Source organism: Ochotona curzoniae, unplaced genomic scaffold (genome assembly GCF_017591425.1).
Source record: "Ochotona curzoniae isolate NIBS_2020 unplaced genomic scaffold, NIBS_Ocur_1.0 scaffold_3835, whole genome shotgun sequence".
Classification (NCBI taxonomy): Eukaryota; Metazoa; Chordata; class Mammalia; order Lagomorpha; family Ochotonidae; genus Ochotona; species Ochotona curzoniae.
Window position 1 is genome coordinate 3,631,682 of NW_024467114.1, and position 27,950 is coordinate 3,659,631.

At 46.6% G+C, this 27,950-nt stretch overlaps 1 protein-coding gene and 1 pseudogene across 1 annotated transcript in view; one reads left to right on the top strand and one right to left on the bottom strand.

The window, feature by feature from the left end:
* Positions 1 to 27,950, bottom strand: part of SEMA3E (semaphorin 3E) — a 168,062-nt gene that overhangs the window by 17,512 nt on the left and 122,600 nt on the right. The window contains exons 5-7 of the mRNA XM_040964788.1: positions 8,769 to 8,862; positions 3,349 to 3,468; positions 1,427 to 1,569 (exon numbers count right to left, since the gene is read on the bottom strand). Of these exons, the coding sequence (XP_040820722.1) occupies positions 1,427 to 1,569; positions 3,349 to 3,468; positions 8,769 to 8,862 (357 nt within the window). The remainder of the gene's footprint in view (positions 1 to 1,426; positions 1,570 to 3,348; positions 3,469 to 8,768; positions 8,863 to 27,950) is intronic.
* On the top strand, positions 25,829 to 25,914 carry LOC121145939 (annotated as a pseudogene).

A 27,950-nucleotide genomic window follows, 5' to 3' on the forward strand; every position in this document is an offset into this window, starting at 1 on the left:
CTGACTGGCCCGCCTCTGCTCTGCTGTGATTGGGCCACCTGACTGGCCCGCCTCTGCTCTGATTGGGCCACCTGACTGGCCCGCCTCTTCTCTGCTCTGATTGGGCCACCTCACTGGCCCGCCTCTGCTCTGATTGAATCACTTCAGCCTCTTGGCAGCCATTGTGTTATTTGTGCTTCCTCTTTTGGAAGACAGGCATAAAGCCTGCCTGTATCTCCTCTCTACTTCCTCCAGGAAATGCTGCAGTGTCGTGCTGCCTTTGTTTGAAAATTTCCATTGAAAACTCTCTGCTCTTGTGTGCAGCTGATCTGGGCACCAGTGTGTTGGTACCCACTGAGCAGCTTCTCCAATTTCAGGTTTTTAACCACCGTGTTGGTGCTGAGCCGGTTAGGCGTCCATGGTGCTGGGCTGCTGTTGATGAGCAGTACGGCAGCTGGACCTGGGCCAGACTCGCGTCTTCTTGCAGAGCATGGGGGCGGTCTACTGTGGTGGGCTGCCTCTCCAGCTCGCGCTTGGATCTTGTTCTTTCTTCAAACGAGTCACCCATTTGTGCACTGCTGATTTCTCTGGGGACTTTCTCCTCGTTAACCTTTTTAAAGCAGCAATGATTTCACCATTCTCCCACTCAACCTTCACTCTCAACTTGACACTTTTTCTTCGTTCAATTTTAGAATTCACGTTGCTTTGACAGAAACTCTTTAAGCATTGATTTCTTCCCCATCTCAACGCCCCAAACCAGACCTGCCCAGACACGTCACAACAAGCTAGTAGGGGTCTATTTGTTGCGAACCAAATTTGAAATCCATGCTTCATTTTTCATGAACCATTTGAAGACCTTTCATATAATCATTAAAAACCATTTCTGAAATTTCATTTTAAATATCTTCTTAAATGCCAAAACAACCTTACATATGTAATGTTATTAACATTCTCTTGACATATGTAGGTATTTCAAATTGTTTTGAATATTCCAAAATAACCCATCTGAAAATTTCAACAAACTACAGATTTTTTCTCCTGTAGAAACAATCAACTAAACTGTCCACAACCATGTGAATCATTTACACTGTGGGATACAACAACAAGAATTTTGGTTTGATTCATTAAAAAGCAGAGTTCAGAGCTCTGGGTGGGAAGCAGCATAGGCTACTATTTCTTCAAATGGAATTTGAAGAAACTATTTGAAGAAACTATTTCTCAAATGGAGAAAGGCCTTCAGATGCAAACCTTTTCTAAGACTTCTGCTAGGTAAGAAGAGTTTCTAGAAGCACAGTGTGAAGATAGGCACAGGGCACAGGGCTGCCAGGCAGTCCACAGAACACCAGGACACACTTTGCAGGAAAATCTGCTAAGCATTAGCAACGCCCTGGCTGGTACACAAGCTGTGAGGCACGCGAGCTCAGGGAGAAAGAAATGGCGTCCTCACCGCGCAGAGGCGTCCCACCCTGGCGTAGACCGCGTGCCCGCTGTTCTCTGCTTCCAGGGCCTTCTCAGTGAAGAAGAAATAGACCTTGTTGTCATCGCGATCTTCATTGTCAGGGACCATGTATGAACCCACAAATTTTGGTTCTACAAGAGGAAAAAAACAAGAAGCAAAACAGATAGGCACCACAACATAATACGCTGTCTAAGAAATGAGGTGCTTACCTGATTGCTTGACTCCAACCCTCATTGCTTTGTGAAGAAATAGAATTTTCCTTGAAATTTTTAACTAAGCGTTAAAAACCATATAACCATCTCCATTGTATTTATATATCAATGAACATTCAGGAAAATTAATCTGAAGAAATTTCATTGGAAATTGAAAGTCTTGGAGAGAAAAAACAATTCTGAGATGGCGAACTTCGAATGCATTTGAAGAAGGTCCGACAAAAGTGAGTGGAAGTGTAGCAAAGTAGTATTGAAGTAGTTGATCAGTTTTTTTTTTTAATTTGTATGTGATCTGTCTTCCAGGCTAATACAATGAAGATGATTATAGCTTTCTTTTTATTTTTTTATTTGAGAGGGAGGTGGTGGAAAAGAGAATGAGCGCTCCGTCTGTTGGTTCAGTCCCCAGGTGCCTGCCAGGGCTGGGGCTGGGTTGGGCCAGAGCCAGGACTGGAAGCAACCCTCGTGGGTGGCAGGAGCTCGGTAACATGAGTCCTCACTGCTGCTGGCAGAGCCTGCCTTGGACACAGCTGGAGTCAGGAGCCTGTCCCAGGAATGCAGGCGTGGGATGCAGGCTGCACGCCTGCTCCAGCTGTAGTTTCGCAATAGAAATCTGGCTTTCGCAGTTCTGTGTTTGTAGTCTAAGTGATGTGAGTAAGTGACTTTTGACTAACATGGTCTACAAAAATTTAAAAAATTGAATTAATTTGAGGGGGAGAGGTGGAAGAGAGTACGCATGCAAACATACTAGCAAGCTCCCAACCACTGGATCACTCTTCAAATGCCTACACCCGTGAGGGCTGGGACAGGCTCATCTACGCAGCTCACTGCCTGCTGCCTCCCAGAGTGTGCACCAGAGGAAGCTGGGCTGCAGAGGGAAAGTGGAGCCTGAATCTTGAACCCAGGTACTCAGACACGGGATGTAGGTGTCTCAACTGGTGTGTTTGCTGCAAGGCCAAATGTAGTGTACTCATTTAATGGTATGTGAAATATTTAATGATAACATGCCACCAAAGCCGATTAGGAGGTTAATAATAATGGTGAAGATGCTCATCACAAAGTGATGTTCTAGTTCCTAGAGTTCCTAGTGTGTCAACATATCACAGTTATTTCGTACAAAGAATCCTTTACCAAAGAACACGCAGTGACACCGCTTTTCTCCAAAGTGTAAAGTGATCCTATTGAAATACGCAAAAGGGGGCTGGCGTTCTGGCAATATAAGTGCTGTGTGCTCCGCATTCAACCCAGCTCTCTACTGATGGACCTGGGAAAGCAGCAGGGAATGATCTGAGTGCTTGGGTCCCCGTGGGGCCCTGGATGAAGCTCCTTGCTTCTGGCTTGTGTGGCTATACGGGGAGGGAATCCGTGGCTGGATTAGTCTCACTATATGAATTGGTAACTGGTAAGAGTAGATAAAGCACCTTATTTCGCCCCACCTTTCAGACATTTGCTTGGTCTTCTTTATTTAAACCCTGATTTCTAAGTATTGCTGAAAGGCCAATTGATTCTATAACTGGGACAATCTGTGCTGATATAAAATGACATACATGTCATAGGGACTATTTCAACTGCAGAAGCATTGTGAGATGTATAAAAATTGTGAGCCCCACTCACAGTACTCCTTCTGCCAGCACGGCAGGATCGTCTGTCCCCAGCGCGTCCTCACTGCCTGCTACCCGAAATCCTCTCCCCTCAACTCACCCTTCAGCAGGCGCTCGTCGTCGTGCTCCGTGCGGAGCGGGCCCAACCGGCCGAGGCTCCGGAAGATGGCAGCATCTCTGCCCCAGTAGTCGCTGTAGAGCCCTGTGAACAGCTCGCTGCCTGCGGGGAGCACCGGGGAGACACAAATGAGCCCGCTGCTCGGGTCAGAGGAGTTGGGCTGCAAGCACTCGGAACATGTCCAGAGTGGACGGGCCTGCAGTCATGTGACATTAGGGCAGGGCGTGGAGGGGAACAGTCAGGTCCCAGGGTTGCCATGCCAACTCTGCTACGCGGAAGCAAGGTGTACCCTCTCGGTGCCTCAACCTCCCCATTCAGAGCAGGAAGAACAGTTGGTGAGGAAGTTCAAGAAGAGCAGCAAACATCGAGGTCTACTTGTGCCAAGTAACTCGGTCTCATCTACATGTTGCCAGCTAATTCGCATCCTTCTTGTAATAAGGAATCGCACTCATGGACACTGAACGTGGGCACTTAAAAATCTGTCGCCGCTGTCTGTAACCTCTTGGTCTTTAACTTGTAGGTCCGCAGCTCAGTGCTAGGTGGGGAAGGAGTGAGAGCTCAGAACGGACTCAGGCAGTCGCTGCAGGACTGGAGCAAGGTGTAACATGTAGCGAGGCTGGAGACTTAAACCCGAAGAGTTGTGCAAAGATGAGCAGTCTCAACAGAGTACAATGCATTCTTTAGAACCAGAAAGACATGAAATAGTTCAACAGAACAGAAAAACACCGCAATCCTTGCTAAAGGAATAAAAACAGGTCGGGGTACAACTGCACCCCAGAATGACCAGGATGTGGCTGCTCTGTCCTCAGCAGTACCAAGGACAGAGGCCATGCCGTCATCAGTGGGGCTGGAACCCAGTCCTGGCTACCCAGCTCAGGTGCCCGGCACAGACAACCGACGGTTGGAAAACCTCCTGTGCAGGCTGGCAAAACTGACACAAACAGATAGAGACCGTTTTGAAAAATTAGTTTAAATGTATTTTTGAAGGGGGGCTGGGCTGAACACATAATTTGTATAAACAAGATTTCTTAAAGATGATGAGTTTCCCATTTGTTATTTTTAGATATTTTACTTAAGGAAGGTGTTTTAGGTACCTTGTGATGGGAAAATAATCTTTACATTAGTCCACATGCATTTGTCTCATTTTGGAACATTGCTTCAAAGTTCCCTTGTCTTAATCAATGATAGAAAATTGACTCATGCGTCCTAGGAGCCACTAGATGGCAACCCGACGGTATCAAATCACACCGTTTGCAGGCAGGTTATTTGCACAAAAGATGCTCTGCTTCCCATCTCAGCCAGTTTCCCTTCTTGCACTCAGACAAGAAAGAGAATAAAATAGTAAGACAATTCAAACAACACAGTGTGAACTGTGCGACTGAAGCTAGGCAGGTGCTAAAACTGTATCAGTGCGTAAATGGAGGTACATGTGTTTCTCTGGAATGTGTCAGCTTTTCCTTAGAAGGCAGATTTTTTTTCATATCTTACTGGTTGTGTGAAAAAAAAAAGAAGCAAATTCATGTTATAACAGGTAGGAATTCAGTCTTTCAAAATACTGTCCTAGGAGAAATAGAAAAATAATACTTTAATAAAAATGACAAGATAGAACTGTGGGTAGATGGGTCCAGTGGCGTGGCCTAGTAGCTAAAGTCCTTGCCTTGAATGCCTGGGATCCTTTACGGGCGCCGGTTCTAGTCCTGGCCGCTCCACTTCCCATCCAGTTCCCGGTCTGTGGCCTGGGAAAGCAGTTGAAGATGGCCCAAAGCCTTGGGACCCTTCACCCATGCGGGAGACCTGGAGGAAGTTCCTGGCTCCTGGCTTCGGATCGGCGCAGTATTGGCCGTTGCGCTCACTTGGGGAGTGAATCATTAGACGGAAGATCTTCCTGTCTGTCTCTCCTCCTCTCTGTGTATCTGAGTTTGTAATAAAAATAAATAAATATTAAAAAAAAGAATTGTGGGTAGAAATACTATGTAATAGCAATTAAATGGACAGAAACATCCTTCCTAGGCCTGTTTCTGAGCGTTCTCAGTCTCCAGTGGAGCACTTTAAATGTCTGACTGATATTACTAGCGAAAAATCTGTGACTCAATAGTTTGGTATTTTGTAGAAATGATACCTAGAAAAAATATTTTCATGGAAGAAAAAAACCAAATTTCATATGAGGAATAACATGTTGTGAGTTTAAAAAAACTTGTTGCATTAAAAAAAAGATTTATTTATTTTTTTATTTGAAAGGCAAGAGTTACAGAGAGAGAAGGAGAGATAGAGAGAGATCTTCCATCTGCTGATTCACTCCTCAAATGGGTGTAATGGCCGGAACTAGGCCGGTCCAAAAACAAGAGTTTTTTCCAAGTCTTGCATGTGGGTGTGGGGGCCCGAGGACTTGGGTCATCCTCTGCTGCTTTCCTAAGCCATTAGCAGGAAGCGGGATCAGAGACAGGGCAGCTGTGACTCGAACTGGCGCCCATATGAGATGCTGGCACAGCAGACAGAGGGGATGCCAGTACAGCAGATGGAAGCTTAACCCACCAGGCCACAGCGGGTCCCTAAATTACATTGTAGATTTAGTAACAATGTACTTATTAACTTGTCTTCCACCTGCTAAACAATCCCGAAGGCTTTTTTTAGTGTTCGGTAACTTTTTACTTCATACCATCTTAACTTGACTGAACCTAAATGAACTGACACTAAAATTGTGTAAGAAATCACACGTATGGGAAAGGCTCTGATCTAAAAACGCCTTTGACTGCCTCTCGAGGCCTTGTAGGTTTGTGAGTGTTGTCCGCTTGGGTGTTTTATCACGGAAATTGTCTTTGTGTGAGCAGATGTTATGTTGTGTGACACACAGGGTGCAGAGCAGCCAACAGGGCAGGGGCGCCAGGTGCCTGTCTTCTCCCGGAGTCCTGCCCGCCATCAGCAGCAGGACTCCGTTTGTCCCTGGTGTCCGCCCGATGCCAAGGCAGGAGGCTGCGCATGCCCCATTCCTGCCGCTTTCCCAATGGGCGCACTGTTTTCACTTCCCCTTTTCTGGCCCTTGTGGGTTCTCGGGTTTCCAGCCAGTGGCTGCTGCCTTTCCACACGGAGTAAGCGATCTCTCCCCGTGCTCGGGATGAAAGCGTGGGGGCAGACGTCATGGCTTCGCTTTGTCGCTTCTCTTTGGAGGGATTATGCCGCAGCTTTGGTGTTCAGCCAGGATGGCGCCTTTGATTTGCCTTTCCCGTGAATCAGGGAAGCAGTGGGCCAGGTGCAGGCCCTTCACCTCGCACTGCGGTGTTATTCAATTTCGAAGGTCAAGGACACTCCATTGGAACCGTCCCTCCAAAGCATTACAGCTAGGCGTGCGGACACCAACCTCCAGGGTGCTGACTTCTCAGGATGTCACCCAGAAACAGGGGCTCCTGATTCTAGTGACAGGCCTTTCAGCATTTGTTTGTTCGGGGTCTGGGTGCATCAGTCCGGAGTCCTCTGAGCGCTCCCAGGAGATGGAGTCTGGCTCAGGCACTCCGCGAGCACGCCACAAGCAAAGCGAACTCACACAGATGGCTAGAGCTAGGAAAATGAACAAGTCCCAGACTCATGCGTTGTGACGTACAGCCCGCCGAGTTCCTCGGCATTTCTAGCACTTATGGATGTGGCATGTCTATGGTTTTGATTCCTACTGAGCCTAAATGGATGTGAACGATTCAGTTCCAATATTTAAGGTGGCTGAGCCTTCAGTTCCACTTACACATACCCTTCCATGTGCAGGTGCACACAAAGGGGTGCATAAAAGAACCCACAATACATTAAAATAATGTCATTTACAGTTTTTAAAAATGTTTATCCATTTGAAAGGCAGAGTTAGAGAGAGGGACGAAGGAAGGGAGGGAAGGAGAGAGAGAGATTGATTTTCCATCTGCTGGTCTCTCCCCCAGTGGCCTCAACAGCCAGGGCTGGGCCAAGCCAGTAGCCTGAAGCTCAGTCTCGGCCTTCCATGTGGGTGTAGGAGTCCAAGCACTGGGCCATCTTCCGCTGCTTCTGCTGGTGCAATTTCAGGGGGCTGGATCAGAAATGGAACAGCTGCAACATGAACTGGTGCCCATAGAGGATGTCAGCACAGTAGGCGGGAACTTAACCTGCTAGGCCACAGCACAGGCCCTTACCATTTTTCTTTAAGCATTATTTAAAAATACTACATCTCTTTCTCTAAGACCCGAGGAACTATGTGACATTCTCATTTTATAGCCTTTTCAGATTATGATGAAGCCCAACTTTTCCCACTCTGAGGGTTATCTGAGAGATTTTTTCCTTTAAATAGATTTTTTAGAAACTTTACTTCAGATGGGGCTGGGGCGCGTGTGGGAGGAGGTTGCAGCAGTGGCTTTTCCAGCTCTAAATCCAGTAGAGCAGCGACTGGCTAGCCAGCAGGGAGAACAGCGATTGGTTAACCATCAGGGAGAGCGGCAATTGGTTAATCAGTAGAGAGAGCAGTGATTGGTTAATCAGTAGAGAGAGCAGTGATTGTTAATCAGTGGGGGAGGGCTGAGACTTGACAGTTCATTCAAAAAGCCTCACCACCTTATTTTTAATTTTCTGCAAAACTGATCCAACATGAGTAACTCTACACGCTGCCACTGTGAAAACAGCTCAACCATGCCTAGGTTGAAACCTCTTAACACCCAGGCAACAGTTGCATTCCCGTTGGCGCCTGCGCCAGGTGCCAGGGACCGTGCCTTCCATACAGGGGCTGTCTGTGCTGGTCTGTCCACATGAGGTGCTGCAGTACTTGGATAAGGGAGCCATTGTCAAACCATCATGGTATAAAAGAGGCAGGAAATAACCGTGACTGTATCTGAAGTGAAGTTTTGAGGCACCATTTTCTACCCATTTCCTTATGCCAACATGTTAGGACCAGTTTGAACCGGTTAGCTCCCTCAGTGTACATTCTAGAGGAACAAGAATTTAGATAAAATAACTTCTGAGTTCTCAACCGCGATGTCTTTCTGACCGAGTTCTACCAAATGCAGAGGAAGGAACCCAAAGAAAGGAATATCAAACACTCCCTTTCCCTAAGACACATCAATACTGAAACACAGATGAGTGACGTGTTAGGAGGGCTGAGCTCCCCGTGTGCATTTTGTGCAAGTAAATGTCTTGTGCAAGTAAAGGTATGAAGTGACAGTCTGTTCTTCCAGAATGAGAAACACACACTTCAGAGCACCTGTTCTTATTTCAGAGTCCAGCTGCTCCAAATACGAAGCAGCATGGCTTGAAACTTAACATCACTGCTCCTAGCACCAGTCAATAGGCATGACAAGGCAAAGGATGGGCAGAGATGCCAAAGGAATGAAAGCAAAGGGGTAACACCATAAGTTCTGAAGTCCTCCCAACTGCCCCGAGGTCTGTAGCAAGATAATTACCAATGAGAGTGGAGGTGAAGGAGGAGCCGGGGTCGTATGGGCACCTGCCCCTTCCTCGTTCAAAGCGGTGCGACTCCAGGTGAAACCGGGTGTCCTTAAAAGGAAACCAGAAAAGCCGTTGGAGATGCGCCAACCGTATATGGATCCAGCTGTCCAGACACCACACCCTGCGTGATTATCACAAGGCTGTGCCCTGCGCGGGGCCTGGCAATGTCCTGCTATGATTTGGGTGCTTGCACTGAGTTTTGTAGACAAGCGGCTGGTGTTGCACACCTGTGCAGATCCTTCCTCCTCTCAGACTGAGCAGGTGATGACGAGGGGAGCAAGCAGCTTTTATCACTCCATCAGGCGGTGCTGGCTATGCCAAGATGCATCAGTTAGACGTTCCAGAGGAACTGGGACTTGCCAAAAAGGGGTTGGTTCAGAGGAGATGGAAGGATAACAGCAGAACTGGGCTTTTAGTTTAGAAATGCCAGGACGGATCTCTGTGTACTAGTCTGGGAAATAATAATGATCATATTTGCTAGCAATAATTTGAAATACGCATTTTCAACACTTTTGACTCTTCATCACATTCCTTTTATAAACATCCAAATATTGACTCATTGAGAGAAATATTAGTACATAATTGCTGTGCTATCTGTTTATTAATAAACACCATGTGTATGCTATTTTAGTTTTAATATCTGGCTTCACAAACATAACAGACTAGAAATAAAGGATGATTACTTGATTGGCTATTTTAGCACTCAGCTACACAAGTTTTTCTGAGTGTTTGCAAATATCAAAATTCTCACGAATGGTTTCTTTTAATCACCTCCATTAAGGGTGCTGTAAGTATTTCGGGTAAATAACAGTCCGGGTAGAGAAGCAGCAACAACAGCCTGTTCTGAGAATTCTGAGGGAGGACAGGCCCTTGCAGCAAACGCTGCTGCTCACCAGGCCTGTGTGAACAGCGCCCTTGGCTCTGAAACCCGCACTCCGACCTGCTGGTCTAAGCGAGCCCTGAGGTGGCAGGGCCGGCTCGATGGGCCGGCTCGGACGCCTCCTTAGTGACTTCACGTTATCTGTTCTGTTTTTGGTTATTTATTTATTTATTTCTAAGGATTTATTGATTTGAAAGGCTGAAAGGCAGAGTTACATAGAAAGACGGAAGGAGAGATCATGGTTCCAAAGGCTGGGCTAGATTCCGTTGAAGCCAGAGGCCAGAGGCTTCTTCAGGGCTGCCCACGTGGGTGTAGGGGTCCAAGCATTTGAGCTATCCTCTGTTGCTTTCCCAGGTGTATCAGAAGCAGAGCATTCTGGACTTGAACCAGTATAGGGGATGCTGGTGATGGCTTTACCCACTATGCCACAATGCTGGTTCCTGTTTTGTTATTTTTTTTTAAAGATTTATTTATCTTTATTGCAAAGTCAGATACACAGAGAGGAGGAGAGCCAGTGTGATTCTGTCCATTGATTCACTCCCCAGCTGACTACAACGGCCAACACTGTGCCCATCTGAAGCCAGGAGCCAGGAACTTTCTCCAGGTCTCCCACGTGGGTGAAGGGTCCCAAGGCTTTGGGCCGTCCTTGACTGCTTTCCCAGGCCACAAACAGGGAGCTGGATGGGAAGTGGAATGGTCAGGACTAGAACCGGTGCCCATATGGGATGCCGGTGCATTCATGGTGAGGTCTTTAGCTGCTAGGCCACTGTGCCGGGCCCAGATTCCTGTTTGGTTATTCTTAATACACTTCCTTTTTTTCCTCTGCAACACCCTAAAGTTATCATCCCATTCCTGCCATGTGAAAAAACATTTCTTGAAAATGTCAATTTCTTAGACCTCTCAGGCTGATCCTACAGCTCCAGGCCTTAAGCGTAAGTGTTTACAACAAATACGGCCTCCTGACTCACAGGATGGCTCAACTGCTATTTCAACTTCCAACCCCAACCTGTTCAGCAGCTATACTCAAACTAGGGGAATGCACAGGGGAGAGCAAATAGCTTGAGAGGTGCCGGTGCTTCCTTTGCACAGATGACAACTGGTGATGATGTGAAAGAGCAAGCAAAAGCATGGTCAAATGAAAAGCAATTACGCTCCACGCCGCTACCACTTAACTCTGAAGGAATCCCACCCAGATCCTCAAAGCCAACCAATAACATCCTTTGCAGGAAGGAGCCTACACACACGCAGCCAATCCCCATCTGCCCCTTCAGTCACTGCCGTTTTGTACATTCTTTGAGAAAACAGCTGGTAGGGTCTACGCGGCATACTTTTTGAATGCAGTCAAAAATGACTCACAGAAGGCTGGTGGAGACACACCGAGCGGCTGCCTAAAGATTTTCCACAGAGATTCTCTGACACAGCCTCGGATCGTTGCTGACTGATGAGGTTGCTTCATGTAGCAGATGCAAAGTTAGACTCCTGAAACACTAACACGCAAGGGATGAGAGCCCAAGCTGCAGGAATTGTCGCTTCCAGGAAGGTCAACGCACCAACAGAAACCAATCGAAAACGGAGACGGAGAGCATTCTGGGGTCAAGAGGATCTCAGAGCTAGAGGAAAGCAAGTTGCAGATTTCTGTAAGCAGCACTCAGCCTTGGCTCCTGAGGCCGCGGGAGATGTGAGACTGACACGTCAGCGTGGCCAACCCTCAGGACCTGCAGCGGGTAGGGAAAACTGCATTCACCAGTGCCCGGTACCCCACCCTGGGGAATCACTTCAGGGGGACCCACAATCCACAGGAGCTTTCAGTTGTGCTGGAGGCACGGATCTGTGAAATCCACACGGCCGCTCGCCTCTGGGAAAGGAAATTATCTTTTACAACTTTCAGACTTGAAGCTGCGGACATTTATTTGGACCCTGGGTGCTTCACGCTCACCTTGTCGCCAGGTGTCTACACCGTGGATCACAATCCACACCCACACTGGCTGGACCTGTCTACACCGTGGGTCATGGCTCACACACAGCCTGGTTAGACCCATCCACACTGTGGTCGCAGCTCACGCGTACTCTAGCTAGAGCCCTCTCAACTGTTTTCAGCGATTTTTTTTGCCTCACATCTCAAAGCCGGTATTTTGAACATCTTAAAGGAGAAATGTGTTTTTCCTTGTAACGTTAAACACACCCTGTATCCTGCAGTACGTAAGTGTCAGCCCCCTAATGATCCAGGGGAAACATCCACTGAGGTACCCCTGTGCTCTGGATAAATCCCATCGCCTCCATGTACAAGGAGATGAAAGGTTCACGCCCATGTCCCATGGGACACCAGGAGCACATGCGCTGGCCACGCCCTGGCCCACAGCGTCACAGGCACTGCACACTGAGACACTTCTTCAGTTGGAAGAATGTTACAACCTGTTTTGAACATCACAATCACGGCAACAAAGAAACCAATGTTGCTTCGAACTGGACAGTTCTGGAGTCAGCTCCTGGCTCACGCCTTGGCATGCTGGAGGGCGAACACTTAAATGACCGCAAGGTCCCACATTTCTTCTCATGGATGAGAACATGCCATGTTTTTCCGCAGGGGTGTAATATATGTGCTGCTAATTTTCTTTATTGTAATCATGGCTCACCTTTAGAAACAGCAATGTTCAATCTCTACTTTTTACCTTTGAGTTATTAAATAAAGCTGTGAGGGTAAGTCCACCAGTTTTACAAAGGGCCATGAGCATGTTTTTTACTAAAGTGACACTTGATAGTAAACGCTAATAAAGGGCTGACATCTTTCAGGCGAGTGACTGAGCTTCCAGGCATGGCTGGGAAGCTTGAGTTATTCTTTTAAAGCTAGCCTCATGGTTCATGTAAGTAACAGCTTCATTGTGACCTGGCTGCCTGCGACACATCTTCTTTAAGCAGATTATGTGTGATCACAACCTTCAGGTGCCTTTAGTAGACAGTGCAGGGCAGTTAAAATAACAGAATATCAGGAAAAGAAAGTAAAATTAGCTTTCATTTATTAAATTCATGCCTAACAGCATTCTTCTAAAAACAATCTGCTTATGGGTTAAGGCTGCTCAAGTCTAGAAGAGTTTGTCTTATTATTTATTTTTATGAAAACACACACACACATAATTCCCATTTTCAGGACAATTTGGTCAGTGGGTACTTGCTTAGACTCACATGATGGAAACATATAAGCATGTTTATGCAAAAGGGCAACTATATGCAGATAACGGACTGCATATTTCAAAAAATTTGGCCCTGATCATCTGCTTTTGTCTTCCCGACTGACTCCTGAGGTCTCCTGGGAGAAACTGTCCACGCGCTGTCTGCCTGAGCCCTGTGCACCAAATAGAAGATAGAAACCAGAGACAGTCTCCCTACCTGTGCAAACTGCTGGGTCAACAACACCACCTTCACTGAAGCGGTGTTTCTTTCTCTTTCCTGGGTCACCTTTGACTCTGTCAGGCCCGACCCCAGTGCCAGAGCATTGCTTGGACAGCTGTGCTGAGCTGAAACTAGACCATCTGTACAAACTGCCATGCCACGCTGAGTGTGCGTTCTGAGGTTCGCGAGGTCTGTCTGCACAGCAACATTATGATTCTGTTTTTCCTAAATTTTGATTGCCCTTGACTTTAGTACAAAGCATCAGGTTACCAAAACAAATAAAGGAAAAATAGATGCATTCTTGACTTCCCCCACTCAATGAGCATCATACATTTTTACAAACACTTTCATAATTTATGATGGAATCTTATCAGTATTAACACAATTTCAGGTGCACAGAACCATAAATTAGTACTTTGTGGCAATCATTAAAAAAATAAAACCAAAGACTGAAGGATCATAAAGAGGATTTCTTTGATCATCCAAGACCCTGCTAATGACAGCGGATAATCTGAAGGCACAGAAGGAGTGTACTGCAGAGGGACAGTTTGTTAATTAAAATTTCCTTTTCTTCCAAAGGGCTGATTCTTGTTGCTGTAGGAGTCTGTGTGCTGGAGTGTGTGGTCATGAAACTTCAGTCCTGAACTGCGAGTGAGGCCCTGTGTCTGTATTCCCAAACCACCTTGGCATTTGTCAAAATTAGGAATTTAGGATTGGTCTTCTGCTCTGTGGTTTTAAAGTAGCAGTGTTTCTTTTTCTTTTCTTTCATTTAAAGAAATATTTATTTTTGTTGGAAAGTCAGATTTACAGAGAGGAGAGACAGAGAGGAAGATCTTCCATCTGCTGACTTACTCCTTAAGTGGCTGTAATGGCCAGAGCTGAGCCAATTCAAAGCCAGGAGCCAAGAGCCTTCTCTGCGCCTCCCACACAGGTGCAGGGTCCCAAGGCTTAGGACCCCTCTCCACTGCTTTCCCAGGCCAAAGCAGGGAGGCGGATGGGAAGTGGAGCAGCTAAGACACGAACTGGCATCCATATGGGATCCCCATGAATGCAAGGGGAGGACTTCAGCACTAGGCTACTGTGCTGGGCCCTTTGCTCTTCTTTTCTTGTGAAACTATACATGACAAAAAGATACATTCATTGAATTCATCCTAATTCTTCAGCACATTTTGGCAATTTCATAAAATTAAAATATGCATATGTTTAAAGCATAAAAAAAAATATATTGCTATGGGTCCGGATGATACAAAGTAGACAATTTCCACTAGGTCACTGTTTTACTTGCTTCTAGTAAATGGGTCTCAGGATTTACTCTCCACTTAAGAACAAGATCTCTTACAATCAGGACCTCACAGTGGCTTTAAATGTGCTGGTGAATCGAATCCACAATCCAGTAAAATACTAAAAGGCAAGTAATATCGTTTTCAACCCTGAACTGGAATTCTGTTCCAAATCCCCCAGTGACCTCAAGGCTTGGTGACACTGTCAGTGTCCCTCAGCAGCCTCTGTGGCACAAGCAACGTGTGATGCTGCTCACTGCGCACACTGGCTTTCTATGAGCTGTGCTTTAACCGCTGCAGCTTCTGCCTGCGTGGTATGGTTTAAATGCCAAGGTCGTGCTGGCATCAACCCGGAGGCTGCACTTCTCGTTTTAGTGTGAGATGGAGAAATTTCCAGTGGGGCCTTCCTTCTGGGCTCGATGGAAGCAAGCTGCCCAGTCCATGTGGTATCAGCAAAATGCGTCTCGTGCATTCAAGGCAGATCTTGCAGGGCAGGTGTCCTCTGTGGGTGCAGAGGGGACCCCGAGAGCCCTGGCGTTGATGGGCGGGAATCAGGACACAGCAGGTGCTAACTGTGCCACCTGGCCAGTGAGACACAGCACATGACTTATATACAAGTTTAATTTCTGTTTCTACACATTACTTTTAGCCTTCACCTAAATTCTTCCTGTAATTTATAGGCCACAATTCCAGGAAGCAACATTTATATACATTTTAATTAGTTATTAAGCAAAAGGTGTTGCTCTTCTATAAATGTATGTTCCCTGGGTGTCACAAAATAAGTGTTCCCCTTTGAAGTCGTCTACAGATTCATGTTGTACACCTTCTTTGTATATATTATGTTGACATCAAATTGCCCACCTATCTTATGATTTAATATTCTGTGTGGATCACAGCAACTGCTACAGTTTTTCATCTCAAATTTTAATTTAAAATGTTTGATTTCTACATGATGCATATTGTTATTCAAAAGGCAAGCATTATATTTAAGGTGATTTTCTAATGTGTGTTACGTGCACACACATATAATATGGATGTGATATATTCATCCATATAATATAAATTAATTAAGAATATTGTCCAGGTAAGGAAAATAAAAATCTTCTGCCATCTTAGAAACTGTTAAGAAGAGAAGGAGGCTGTTAAAGAAGGAGAATAAGAACAGAGACAGGAATAAGAGTTTGAACCAGGGTATTTTTACAGAGCTTCTTAAAGCGAAGGCTTCGTTTTGTTCAGATCCATACTCTCCGTTTCAGCACTTGGAAAAAGTCAAGAAGAAGGAAGTGCATTTCTCTGGCGTTCTCTCTCCTGGCTGCTGCGGGAATCAGGAGGAGGAATAAAAGGCCTAAGACTAGAACGTGTGAGGTCATGACATGATCACGAATGCAAACAGGAGCGATCGCTCAGAAACCCAAGGGTGTCAGCCAGATTTTTTTTTTCTTGGCAAAATTCATTATAATACTGATTTTACTCATCATTATTTTGCTTTTGTATAATTAGTTTTGAATAGTTTTTATACGAAATCAATATGTATAAAAATTCATTTTAATAGGATACTATTTCAAAGCATGATTGATAAATGACGGATTATTCCAAAAATGGTGTTTGGACAACTGGCTTGCCATCTGGAGAAAAATGAAGTTTGATTATTCCCGCATGTCCTGTAGTCCTGCAGCTAAATTCCAGACTGACCAACAGTTTAAACGTAAGAAATGGAATGATAAAAGTAACACCAAAAGGCAGAAAAAATTTCTCTACAATTGTAGTTGTGGGCAATGCCTCTAAAAATAAGACACAAAATTCAGAAGATGAAAGAAAACTGATAAAAAAAATTTATGACTTAAAAATTGAAGAAAAATTCTAAATGAAAAGCGAGCCATAAACATTTTCTGACTTAAATAAAAAAAGACTTTCTTTTATCTTGCAAATCAATAAAAGTTCAACTTTTTAAAGTGAACAAAGGAAAAGAACAGTGTAGAGAGAAATATCTTCAAGTGACCCTGACATGGGAAGAGCTGCCCGGTCACAGTGTGGACTGTGGATTTAAACCAAGGAACAGTGGCATCTTCCTGCAGTGTGCCATTACATATCTCCTTTTCAAGCAGAGCAGTATCTTTTGGAAACATGGCTGGTGTGACGCCATGAAGCACAAGATGAGCTTAGAATAGCTTTCCATTCTAGAAAGTGAGGAAAATATTTAAATTGTCAGGGTTTCAAAGATTTGGATGTTTACTTCAAGACACACCTGCTGGGATCTGAGAACCGCGATGGGATGCGGGACAGACTGAGTCTGGCTGCATCACCTGCCAGTTCACATTAGGGCTGGCACTGGGGACTGACCACAGCAGTTGGGCGGCAGCTCCAGCCAGCGTGAGCTGGAATGGGGGTAGACAGGGCTGGGCCAGGCTGCAGCACCTGCTGGCAAAAGCCGAGATGAGACGGGCCACGTTAGACTGGACTGCTGCCACCAGCACACGTGAGACCAGGGTGGGGGAATGAACCTGGTGGGGGAGTAATAGGACTCTCCTGCTGGGCCACTGCTCAGGCTGGCAAGCGTGAGAGCTGGAACTGGGGGCAGACAAGCTGGGCAGGGCTACAACACTTGTTGGCCTACATGCGAACTGGGTTAGGGTGTGAGCCAGGCTGGGATATCCAACTACATCCACTGGTATAGGCATGAGCCAGAATAAGGGCAGGTGGGTTGGCCTTTGCTGCAGCATCAGCGGGCAAGTGCTGGGACTGGGGACAAGTTCTGTCGAGCTAGACTGCAGAACCACTTGGAGAGTGCAATATGCAGGGCAGGGAGTGGGCCCATGGGGAGGCTGTGGGCTCCTCTCTGATGAGGTACAACTCCCACTGGTGAGCATGAGAACCAGGACTGGGGACAGGCTTGACTGGACAGGCAGTGACACCTGCTGGCATAAGTGTGTGCTAGAGGGTGGAGTCAGTTGGGTTGAATTAGGCTTCAATGCCCAATGATGTATATGAGAGCTAAATAGGATGTGGGACAGACCAGACCAGTCCACTACTCACGCTGGCAGGCACAGGAACCAGAGCTGGGGGCCGATCCACTGAAGGTTACTGGGGGTTTCTCTGACTGGGCTGCAGCTCCCCTGTCGTACATGGGGGCCAAGCGTGTGTTGGGTAGGGCAGGGCTGGGCTGGGCAACAGCACCCACTGGATCATTGAGGATGGAGGGCAGAACAAACTTGACGGCCAATGTCTGGGCTGATGAAGACTCAGAGGTGGACTCTGACAATGAACGTTGGGAGGATTTCCTCATCCATGGAGCAGCAATATCAGCAGGAACTCAGAACTATCGAAACCACACAAATGGAACCCTCAGAAAATGCTCCACAATGGGGACCCTGGGATGACATCGGGTGGTGGTCTCCCAATCCCTGATGGTTTTTTTTTGTACCTCCTTCTCCCCATATAAAGGAAAATGTGCAAACAATGGTCTCTCCTACTATCCCCTGATCCTCGACCCTTTCTACCCTGATCAACTACGTAAACATCATCAAAAATAAATAATAATAGTCATCTGATGGGTGAGAATGGAGCAAATGCTGACCAAGGAGAGCATCGTCAAAGGACAGACGTCTCAACAAGTCCAAGATGGCAAACAGTAGCCTCACTGCCAAAGCTTGTAGAAAATACCTGGTGCCCCACTGGAGAGTGCTGCTGTAATTCAGTGTCTAGTTCTGGGCTTGGGACAGGAAATGCCATGCTTCACCGAACTGGAAGGCCAGCACAGGCACTTCTGCCATGGTTCCAACACCAGTCCTGACTGAAACATTCACCCTGTGGTCATCTGTGTTTGATTTTTGGAAAAAGTCAAATTTATTGTGATACCAAATCCATCACATATGGCTGATCAGCCTCCCTGGGCTGCTTGTCTAATCTGACTTTAAGTTTATAATTCATAAAAAAACAAAACCAGCATTCCATAGTGAGTTAACCTAAGTAGCTTACTTGGACTCTTTACATAAATACATTACACAATATTCAAAACATTTCCATCTTTTAGGAGGAAGAAGAAAACTAAGTCTTGTAATAAATAGCAGCACGGTCTAGATTTCACAATTTGAGCTACTTAATAAAATGACTAAAACTTTAATAAATGTGATTATGACTGGTTACTTTCTGAACAGTTATAAACCTACTGTCACTGTATTTTTTTTTACATTTTTATAAAAACAACAGGAATAGTAAATATTTGTTCAAGGTAAACTGTGTAAATTCTGATATTCTTATTGCATGCATTGTATGATAAAATGATTGGCAATGAGCAATGCAGTTAAACTCTTCTTTATTTCACAGATTAAATTATACCATAAAATGATTGTATACATGTATAAGATACTAAAAAATGCATGGCTGTGTATTTTAGAACAATGCTAGAAAGAAAGATGAATCCCACTGTGCTTTTGAAAGTTCCACTCAAGGTGGGGATCCTGGCTCAGACACCCCGCACGGCGAGAAGCAGCCAGCGTTTGAGCCTCTTACCATCAAGACCCCTGTTTTCGTTCCTGCTCTCTGCTCCTTTCTACCTTTTCTGAGTTTGGCAGCTTCATTGTTATTCTGACCATACAGAAAGGAGCCAGAATCCAAGCTCCTTTCTAGGGTAAAGATGCTTTCTGTAACACCATGAATCTCTACTCTCCACGTGAAGGAAGTCAAGGTCCCTCTTTGGTAGGCAGATGTCTTTGGAATAATCCTGCCATTCTCAACTTCCTGTTCCCCATTATTTGGACATACATGGACCTCCTCCCCGGCCTTGGGAGTGCTCCCCTTGCTGGCTGAGTCATGGTCAACCATAAAGAATCACAGTCCCGTGTGAAGAGAAGGGGATTGTTGTGAAAAGGAAAAACCAACCCACAGTCTGCCCAGTGACAGCCGACAGCTGCATGGAAACGGTGCTTGCTCCAATCGCCCATGTGTGTGTCGTTCAGCTCTGGCTGCACCCAGACAGCTCCAGGCCTTGGAAACTAACAACAAAAACATTCTGGAAAACAGGGTTGATGCACAAGTCTTCATGATCAACAGAGGAGTCTGGGTTAAGAGCTAAGAAGAAATAGGTGAATGAGGAGTGTATGTCTAGTGCAGAATCTTATTCTTTTACTATTAGAGAAGGATATTAAACATTATTTTCAGAGATGATAACAATTAGACAATTCTTTCTGATTTTATGATTTCCAGGTCACTGAAATGGGACACTGCTCCAAGACCTGATCTTGGGAGTAGGGTGAATTTCTCACCTTATTTCTTATTTCCAGTTCACTTGATTAAGCCAAAACATAAGACAGGCACCCCTTGTAAGGGGAGTATGAAAATGCTATTGATGCATTTTGTTGCTTTATGCTTTAGAATTAATTCTGGGCTGTATTTTCAGATCTATAATATAATGAGGGAACCTCAACAGTTCATAGAAACTGCCTGTTGTGAAAAAACAAAGCATGGACCTCAAATCTTTGCAGCAAAATAAACCTGTATGCCCCAATGTTGCTGTGTCTGAACAGAAAGTCATTTGAGGCCACAGAAGACTGTGACATCAACTGGAAGCGGGATCCTAGCAGAGCAACATGGATCTGGCTCCCATGGAATCAAGAACAAATATCCAGTTCACAGCGAGGCTGATGCTTCATGAGACGTTCACGGGGACAATGGCCCCCAAAAGCCAGCAGTTTATACATGGATAATTCACTAAAAACGAGTTATTTATTTATTTTGAAATTCAGAGCTACAGAGAGAGAGACTAGAGACAGAGAGACATAGAAAGAATGTGAACCTTCACCTGTTGGTTCACCATGCAAATGCAGGCAATGGCTGGGGCTCTTGCCAGGAGCGGGAAATGCAAGCACATAGGTGGTAGAAACCTCGCCACAGCCTGTTACCTGCACTGTCACCACTGCCTGTTACCTGCACTGTCACCACTGCCTGTTACCCACTGTCACCACAGTGTGTTAGTAACAGGAAGCTTTGAACCAGGAACTGGAGCTTAGGCTTGAACCCAGGGCCCTCTAATGAGGGATGTGGGCCTTTTAGCCAATAGCCTAAGCACCTGCTCCTTCTAATTTTTATCATTTAATTCCATTTTCACATGAACATTGGAAGTTCCCTCATCTATTAAATTTAGAGACAGGCTATTGACATGCTTCCCAAGAACCTCTTGGACCAATGGGAAAAGAACAGAGAGCCAACACGGTGCCTACTTGAGAGGCAGAGAAAGGCAGCTCAGACCCACTGGCTCACCCACTGAATGTCCACGGCACTTAGACCTGAGCGGGGCTGAAGGTGGCAGTGGGCCGCAGTGGGCCCTCAGTCCAGGTCTCCCATGTGGACGGAAGGGAGCCAGCTACTGGAGCCAGCACTTGCCTCCCCCAGGGTCTGTATCGGGAGGAAACGGGGACTCTGGGGCATGGCTGTCCTAACCACCGAGCAAGTGCCCGGCCCTGCACAAGACCGTTTCTTCAATTCACTGTTGACGTCGTCATGGTGAACTGACTGTGGTGTCTGCAGAGCACTTTGCAAGCCTAAGCTGCCTTTTCCCAAGCGGTCTCTCCTACTGCTCATCCCCATCCTGACTGTAAGTATTTAAACCCACAGTGACCCTCTAAAGAAATCCCAGGGTGGAAAGTGCCTTTTTGGGCTCGGGCTAGGGAAGTTCAGTTAGTACACACAGCCTTTATATGGACGCCAAACAAATGATATGGTGTGGTCTTTGTATTTCTTTCATAAACACTTTTTGATCCTTTTTCCGTCCCTAATATGATCACATTTTAGGTGCAGCAGCTTTCTTTAAGCCTGGCGTTTGAGGATTTATTTTTAGATACCTCTGGAATAAGGTGTCTCACCGGGCCCAGTTTTGTCTGGAAATGAGGTGAGCATTTTTCTAGTTAACTAGCTCACCACACGCTGGGGTCCTTCACTTTTGTCTCCCCATGTATTTAGCCTATGTCAATTTATACAGTCTCGGGAACGACTGATGGGCAGCCGACGGAAAGTTCCCAAAGAAAACCGCCTTCAGAACCTGGCATTGGGAAAGCACCGCCAGAACAGGGCTAAGAGCTCGAGATTTTTCTCCTTCCTTCCCGTGTTTGCTAAAGCTGCTGCAGGGCAGGTCTGGCTTTTTGTCGTCGTCGTTGGAGGTGGTGTGTTTTGTTTTATGGCTGAGGCCAGCTTGTGCACCTTGTACTGCCGTGAGCTTTCCTGATTTCTTGGCAGGGTTCTGAGAGCTTGCCAGAAGCTTCTACTTTGTCATGAGGCGTCAACTGCTCGGTCAATTGGCGTCCTAGCTACAGAAGCCCCTGGACCATACAGACCCGGTCAGTGGCTGATTACGCTAATGCAGGTCTTCCAGCTCACAAAATATCCGAGTCATTTCAATGGAGGATCCTCAAGAGGGCGCCCTTAGACACAAGGGGAGTGAGTTATCAGGCTGGAGCCAGTCCAGATACAAATACAATACGTTGAGTTGCTCGGGGTGTGTGTAATATACACGATCGGGGGATGCTAGCTGAGTACACACAAAGACCAGCAGGCACTGAGGAAGGACAAACGTGATGTGAAGGGCTGGGGAGAGGGGGTGAAAGCCCAGAGTTGGAGCTGCACACAGAGGAAGATGGGGCATGCACCAGTCAGGCACCCCACACAGTCCCCCATGCGAGGGAGTCAACGCGAGGGCTGGATCCCGGCGGCCACTTTAGAATTTGTTTTGCAGAAAACTTCGTTCTTGCCCACTATGGAAAACAAGAAATGACCCAAATGTCCCTCTGCAGGTGAATGGGTAAGGAGAGTAGGGCACGCTCGTGCTGTGGAACATGACTCAGTGGTGACAGGCAATGGGCCGGCTGCCTCGGGAAGTTGATGACCAGGGGGTGGCCGGTGGCCACGTACACCTGCCCTCTCTCACTGCCAATCCTCTAGCAGCCGTTACCAGAATGTGTGCACGGGCAGGAGCCCGGGAATAATGTACTAAACACAAGTTACTTCTCCTGATATAAAATGAATGAAAATTAAAAATAGAAGAAAGCAACATCACAAAGAAAGGTGAAGAGATCCTGACTCCAGATAATTACATCTTCCGAGATAAAAATGATTCTATTTTGTACTTGTTTTATTATAATGAATTTGTACATATATTCTGTCTTTTATAAGCTTATATTGATATCCTCTGATTATTTACATTCTTGCTGTATTTTAAGTGATTTATAGGCACTCTATGGAATTTGGGGTATAGATGTGGCACATGGAGGAAAGTACGGGGCAGTAAGAGAGAGAGAGAGGGGCGTGAGGCTGTCAGACCAGATACCCAGCCAGGTAGAGGATGGTAAAATCGGGAGAAGTCAGACAAGACACACCAGCAGAGTGACAGCCACACGGCAGGGAGGCATCCAGGTAGCATCCACAGCAGGTCTAAGTTCAGGGAGTGACCAGGACAGTGTACTGTGAGCCGGACACCTGCTGACATGGAGCGGAGTGGGGTCAGGGAATGGAACCAACACCAGAGGCAGGATCCAAAGGGCTGCAGTCAAGTTCATGATGAAAATCCAAACCCTCAGATCACTGAAGAGCCCGGGGGGTTCACCTCTGACAGGGAAAGGACCTACAAAGGGCACATGTCTGATCAGGCCCAGGTGGGAGGAAGCCAGCTAAATGTGAGCTGAACGCAGCCGCGGCCTCAGCCCAGCCTGGGACCACCTCGAAGCTAGTGATGCTGGCCTCAAAGCAGCTCACTAAGGAGAACATGGAAGAGGTAAAAACATTAACCACGATTGGCGCATGACTCAGCAATGCAGTCAAGGGGCAGGCAGCTCCGAGAGCTGGAGACGTCAGGCTTGCAGACACACGAGATGAGTATGGACAACTACATACTTCATATGTATGTTACAATCTTCACTCTTCTACATTTTCTGTTTAAGAATTATTTTAATTTGAAAGGCAGAGTTACATACATACAGGAGAGAGAGAGAGAGAGAGAGAGAGAGAGATATCTTTCATCTGCTGGTTTACTCCCCAAATAGCCATAATTGCTGGAACTGGGCCCATCTGAAGCCAGGTGCCAGGAGCCTCTTCTGGGTGCAATAGCATCAGTACTTGGGCCATTCTCTGCTGCTTTCCCAGGCTGCACACAGGGAGCTGGATTGGAATTGGAGCATCCAGGACTTAAACTGGTGCCTTATGGGACACTGCCTCCAAAGGCAAAGGCTAGTCTACTACACCTTGGTGCCCACCCCTCTAAATTTTCAAGAAATATTGATTTAAAAATTCAGCAAACAATGAAAGAATGTTTAACTGTTTGATCATTCCTAATCTTGAATTAAAGTCAGCTCAACACATAATTCTATTTGCATATATCTTATGTAGACCATTTTAATTCAACAAGTTGAAAGTGTAGTAAATTAGGGGTTACAAATAAGTAGGTTAATCAAATGATGAGTGAAATATAATAGATGCTCATTATCGGTTGGGATTGTGTGAGGCCAAAGAGACATGAAGACAAAAATGACAGTTCCTTCCCTAGACAGGCTCTGGTGTGCATAGGAAATAGCAACTAATAATTAAGATTCATCCTAAGTACAATTAAAATCCAGAGAACAAAAGGTAATGAACTTCAGCTGAGGGAAGCTGAGTCCAGCCTCCTGGAGTGGATGGTGTATGGCCAGAATCCTGAAAGATGAGTTAGGTTGTTCCAAGCTGGGACTAACAGCTTCCCAGAGAAAGGACCTGGAGCACCAAGCCCCAACACAGCGAGGTGTGTAAGACCTGGCCCCAGATCTCGAGATCTCCTTGGTCTCCCAGCTAAAGGCTCCTGAAGGTAACGAAGGTTCCGGTCCTCTTCCGCCTCTCGAGACCATCCCTCCCTGGGAGCCTGGGCCTTTGTGTGCTTACGATCAGAGGAAGTGGTAGCTGACACTATCTCCAGGGACTGACTTAGAGGGACTCCAGGGACTGGACAAAAGGCCAGGAGGGAAAGGAAAGGAGCAGGCTATGAACCCTGGAACCCTGCAGCATGGGTCTGATGTGGCCTGGATGCAGGGGAAATGGCGCTGGGCATGGAGTTGTTGCTCGTAGCCAGTCTCTTGGGCCTTTGCAGGGAAGGCTGGGGAGTGTGGGATTGGTGGGCTGGGGGAGGTATGTATGCAGGATCCACAGAATTGAAGCAGAATTTTGAAGTGTTTTGTAATTTTACTTTAGAAGGAAGAATTCCAACATGTGTCGGCATAGTGGAAAGAGAGCAAAGGATATTGGGTCAATAGGAGGAAAAGGGTAGAGCCGTGTTTGATGACACAGATGGCAGAGTGAGGGTTCCCTCTGAACCCCAGCAAGAGAGGCAGCAGTTGGCCAAGGGGAAAGGAAAAAGGGGGTGCTATTGTCTTTTACTTTATGGTCTCTATTTGGTTTTCCACTGTTAAATTTAAAAGTTGAGAAGTGGTGGAGGCGGAAGGACAGAGAGACAGAGAAAGATCGCTCCTAACCACTGGCTCACCCCTCACGTGGCCGCCGTGGCAAGGCCTGGGCTGAAGCTGGAACTGGGAATGCCATCAAGCACCCACATGGCCTTTCTTGGCCTGAATCAGTAGGAATCTGGAGTCAGCATCCACAGTGTGCATTAGATCCTGGGCAAACATGCATCCCTGCTTTCTCTAAACAGTAAGACATTTCTATCAATCATGACATCAGCATTGTAGACTTTGTGAGCAAAAACCAAGTTAATAGCTGTGTTCACTTGCCGTGTCCCAGTCCTTGAGGAAGCTGCAGTCCATGGCCGATCTTAGAATCTCCCTGCAGCTCTGCCAAGCCGGGAAATTCCAATTTATAGATGAGGTTGAGTACCGACCCACAGTTACCCAGGCAGTGGGTGGCAGGATCTAGATTTCAAATTTTATTTGTGCAGTCCAAAGCTCCTTTACTTTCTACTGTATTAATCCAGTCCAAAGTACCTCCAGAATAATAGTGACTTGGAACAGTGCCTATATGCTCACTGAGGACTAAAAGGATTAGACACCTGTCCATGGGTCAATCCTACAGCTGCCACTAAACCAAATTTACTCAATTATAAATGTGGAAACATACACAGCAAATTAGCTCGGGGGTGGTGCCTTGTGAATATAAACACAGGAACATCAGCCTTGTGTCAGGAAGGGAGTGAGAGATGGAAGGACTAAAGACTAAGAGAACAGGGAAATTTCTGCAGACTGGATGAAGATCAAGTTGAGCAAAAGACTTGAAAACCATGGGCTGGCACGGTGGCACCAGGTGCAACCGCTGCCTGGGATGCTGGCTGCTCCCCTTGTGATTCAGCCTCTTAATGTGGCCTGGAAAGCAGCGGACCATGGTTCAAGGCCTTGGGCCCCTGCCCCCACAGGGGAGACCCGGATCAAGTTCCAGGCTCCTGATTTCAGCCTCGCTCAGCGATGGCTTTCGTGGCCACTTGGGACCTCTCTGTCTGTTTCTCCCTCTAATCGCTTCTCGGCCTTTTGGCTAAGATCAAGTGTAGTGTCTCTCCCACTTTCTCTGTAACTCTGTTTTTCCAATGGATAAATCCTAAGAAAAAAAAAAGATGATTGGAAAATACTGTTAGGCACAGATCCATGCAGAAGAGTTACTACCATCCTTCTGGAATTCTTTATATGCTTCATAGTTTTGTAGAATGTCTTCAGATGGTGTTATCTGTGAAAGCAGCACAACATGATGAAAAGGACTTGGCCTGGGAGCACGAAGCCCAAGTTGGTACACTCCCTATGTAGCATGAAGGTGGTCCTTAACTTCTTCCCACCTGCCACGTTTATTAAGCAGGGATAACAATTTCTCCCATGGGGTAGTTGAAAGCTGCAGATTAATGAGCAAAAACATCTGGCACATGGGATGTTGTCAACATTGGTTAGTGAAATTTACCAAGGCTGTCATTACTGGAATAATTTGATTCTTATAATAACAGGACTATGAGATAGCTATTTCAATTGCAGATGCTTTTAGATTTAGAAGATGTGGTTTTACTTCATTTTGCAAGTGAGAGAATGAGGGATTAAAGAGGAAAGCAATCTTTCCTGGGGACGCTGAGCTAGGGGAAGACCACGCCTTGTGCACATGGCCAGAATTTCATTCCAGAAGTGAAGTGGATATTTCAGACAGAATATGCCTGGGAACACATGCAACCCAAGCAGCAAACTTCTTGGAAGAAGGAAGGTTGGACTGGTGTGGTGGCCACCATCTGTGACGCTCTCTCCTGTGGGCACAGGTTTGAGTCCTGGCTGCTCCACTTCTGATACGGTTCCCTGCTAACAGGCCTTGGAAAAGCAGTGGAAGATGAGCCGAATGCTTGGGCACCTGCCACTCATGTTGGAGACCCAGATGGAGTTCCTGGCCCAGCAGATGGCAAATCTCTGTCTTGCCTTCTCGGAAATGCTTTCAAATAAATGAATAAATCTTTAAAAAGTAAGAATAAGTAGGAAGGTTGGAGCTGGAGAACCAAGCCTTCCTTGGCCCATGGAACACATAGCTCATCTGTGCCCAAGTCAGGTGCAGCTGGCAGAGGCCGAGTGTTGGCATATGCTGGGCAGGCAATCCATGGGGGCTGAGGAGCACCTCTGAGCATCTGCCCCCATCTGAGAAGTGGGGCAGCAGCCACTCAGCACCTAGCACCAGCACCAGAATTCAGTTCCTAGCACCCAGCATCCAGGACCAGCACCTAGCACTCAGCACCAGTACCAGCATCTAGCACCTAACTCCCAGCCCCAGCACCAGCATCTAGCACCCAGCACCAGCATCTAGCACCTAGCACCCAGCACCCTTGGGTCTGTCCATGTGGAGTTGCAGTTCATATGGGAAACCAAGTGGTGTTGAATACAAGCTTTTGAAGAGAACACAATGAGAATTAGTGTCTGCCACAAATGAGGCATGCCTGTGGGCTAACCTGGGTATCTGGTGCTGGTGCAAAGTGGCAGAATGCCTGCTGGGCCTCAGCAGGGGCAGTGCCCGTAGGGTGCCCTGTAGGCACACTCCCTGTGCTTCAGTGCCCGCACTGGGCACACCAGAATTCATTTTGGCTGTGAAACACTAGGTGGTTATTCAAACAAATGAGGAGGAGTGAAAATCAGGGTTGGGAGTGCTAGGGAGAAGGTGGGTAGAAGCTGGCATGGGAGCACTTCTGCTATCTTTATTTGCAAGTGGGGGAAACAAGTCCTGGTAGCAGAACTCTTTGCTCCCTGTGGGTTTAACCTGCTGGCTCTTCAATGAATTGTAGTTCTGGTTCAACGTCAGTCTCTGGGGGTCCTTCGCTCCTGGTGGCCCCGGGGAAGGCAGTCCTGCAGCGCTGGACTTGCCCTGGGTGTGTGGTGCTCATAGGCCCATGGGCGCTGGACAGGGTGGCTGCTTACATGCCTGGGCGAGCAGGCTGCCTTCCTCAGCCTCTCTGCACAACGCCCCTGACCAAGGTTGGCACATGGAGTCCTGTTTTCTTCCCACCAGAAAACCATTTAGCCAGCTTCCGCTCGGGAGAACTGACAGGGGAGCAAGGCCTGTAGGAACAAGCCCTCGATTCTGAGATATTTCTGAACAGCCCTGGGGATTTAGAAAAACCCGCT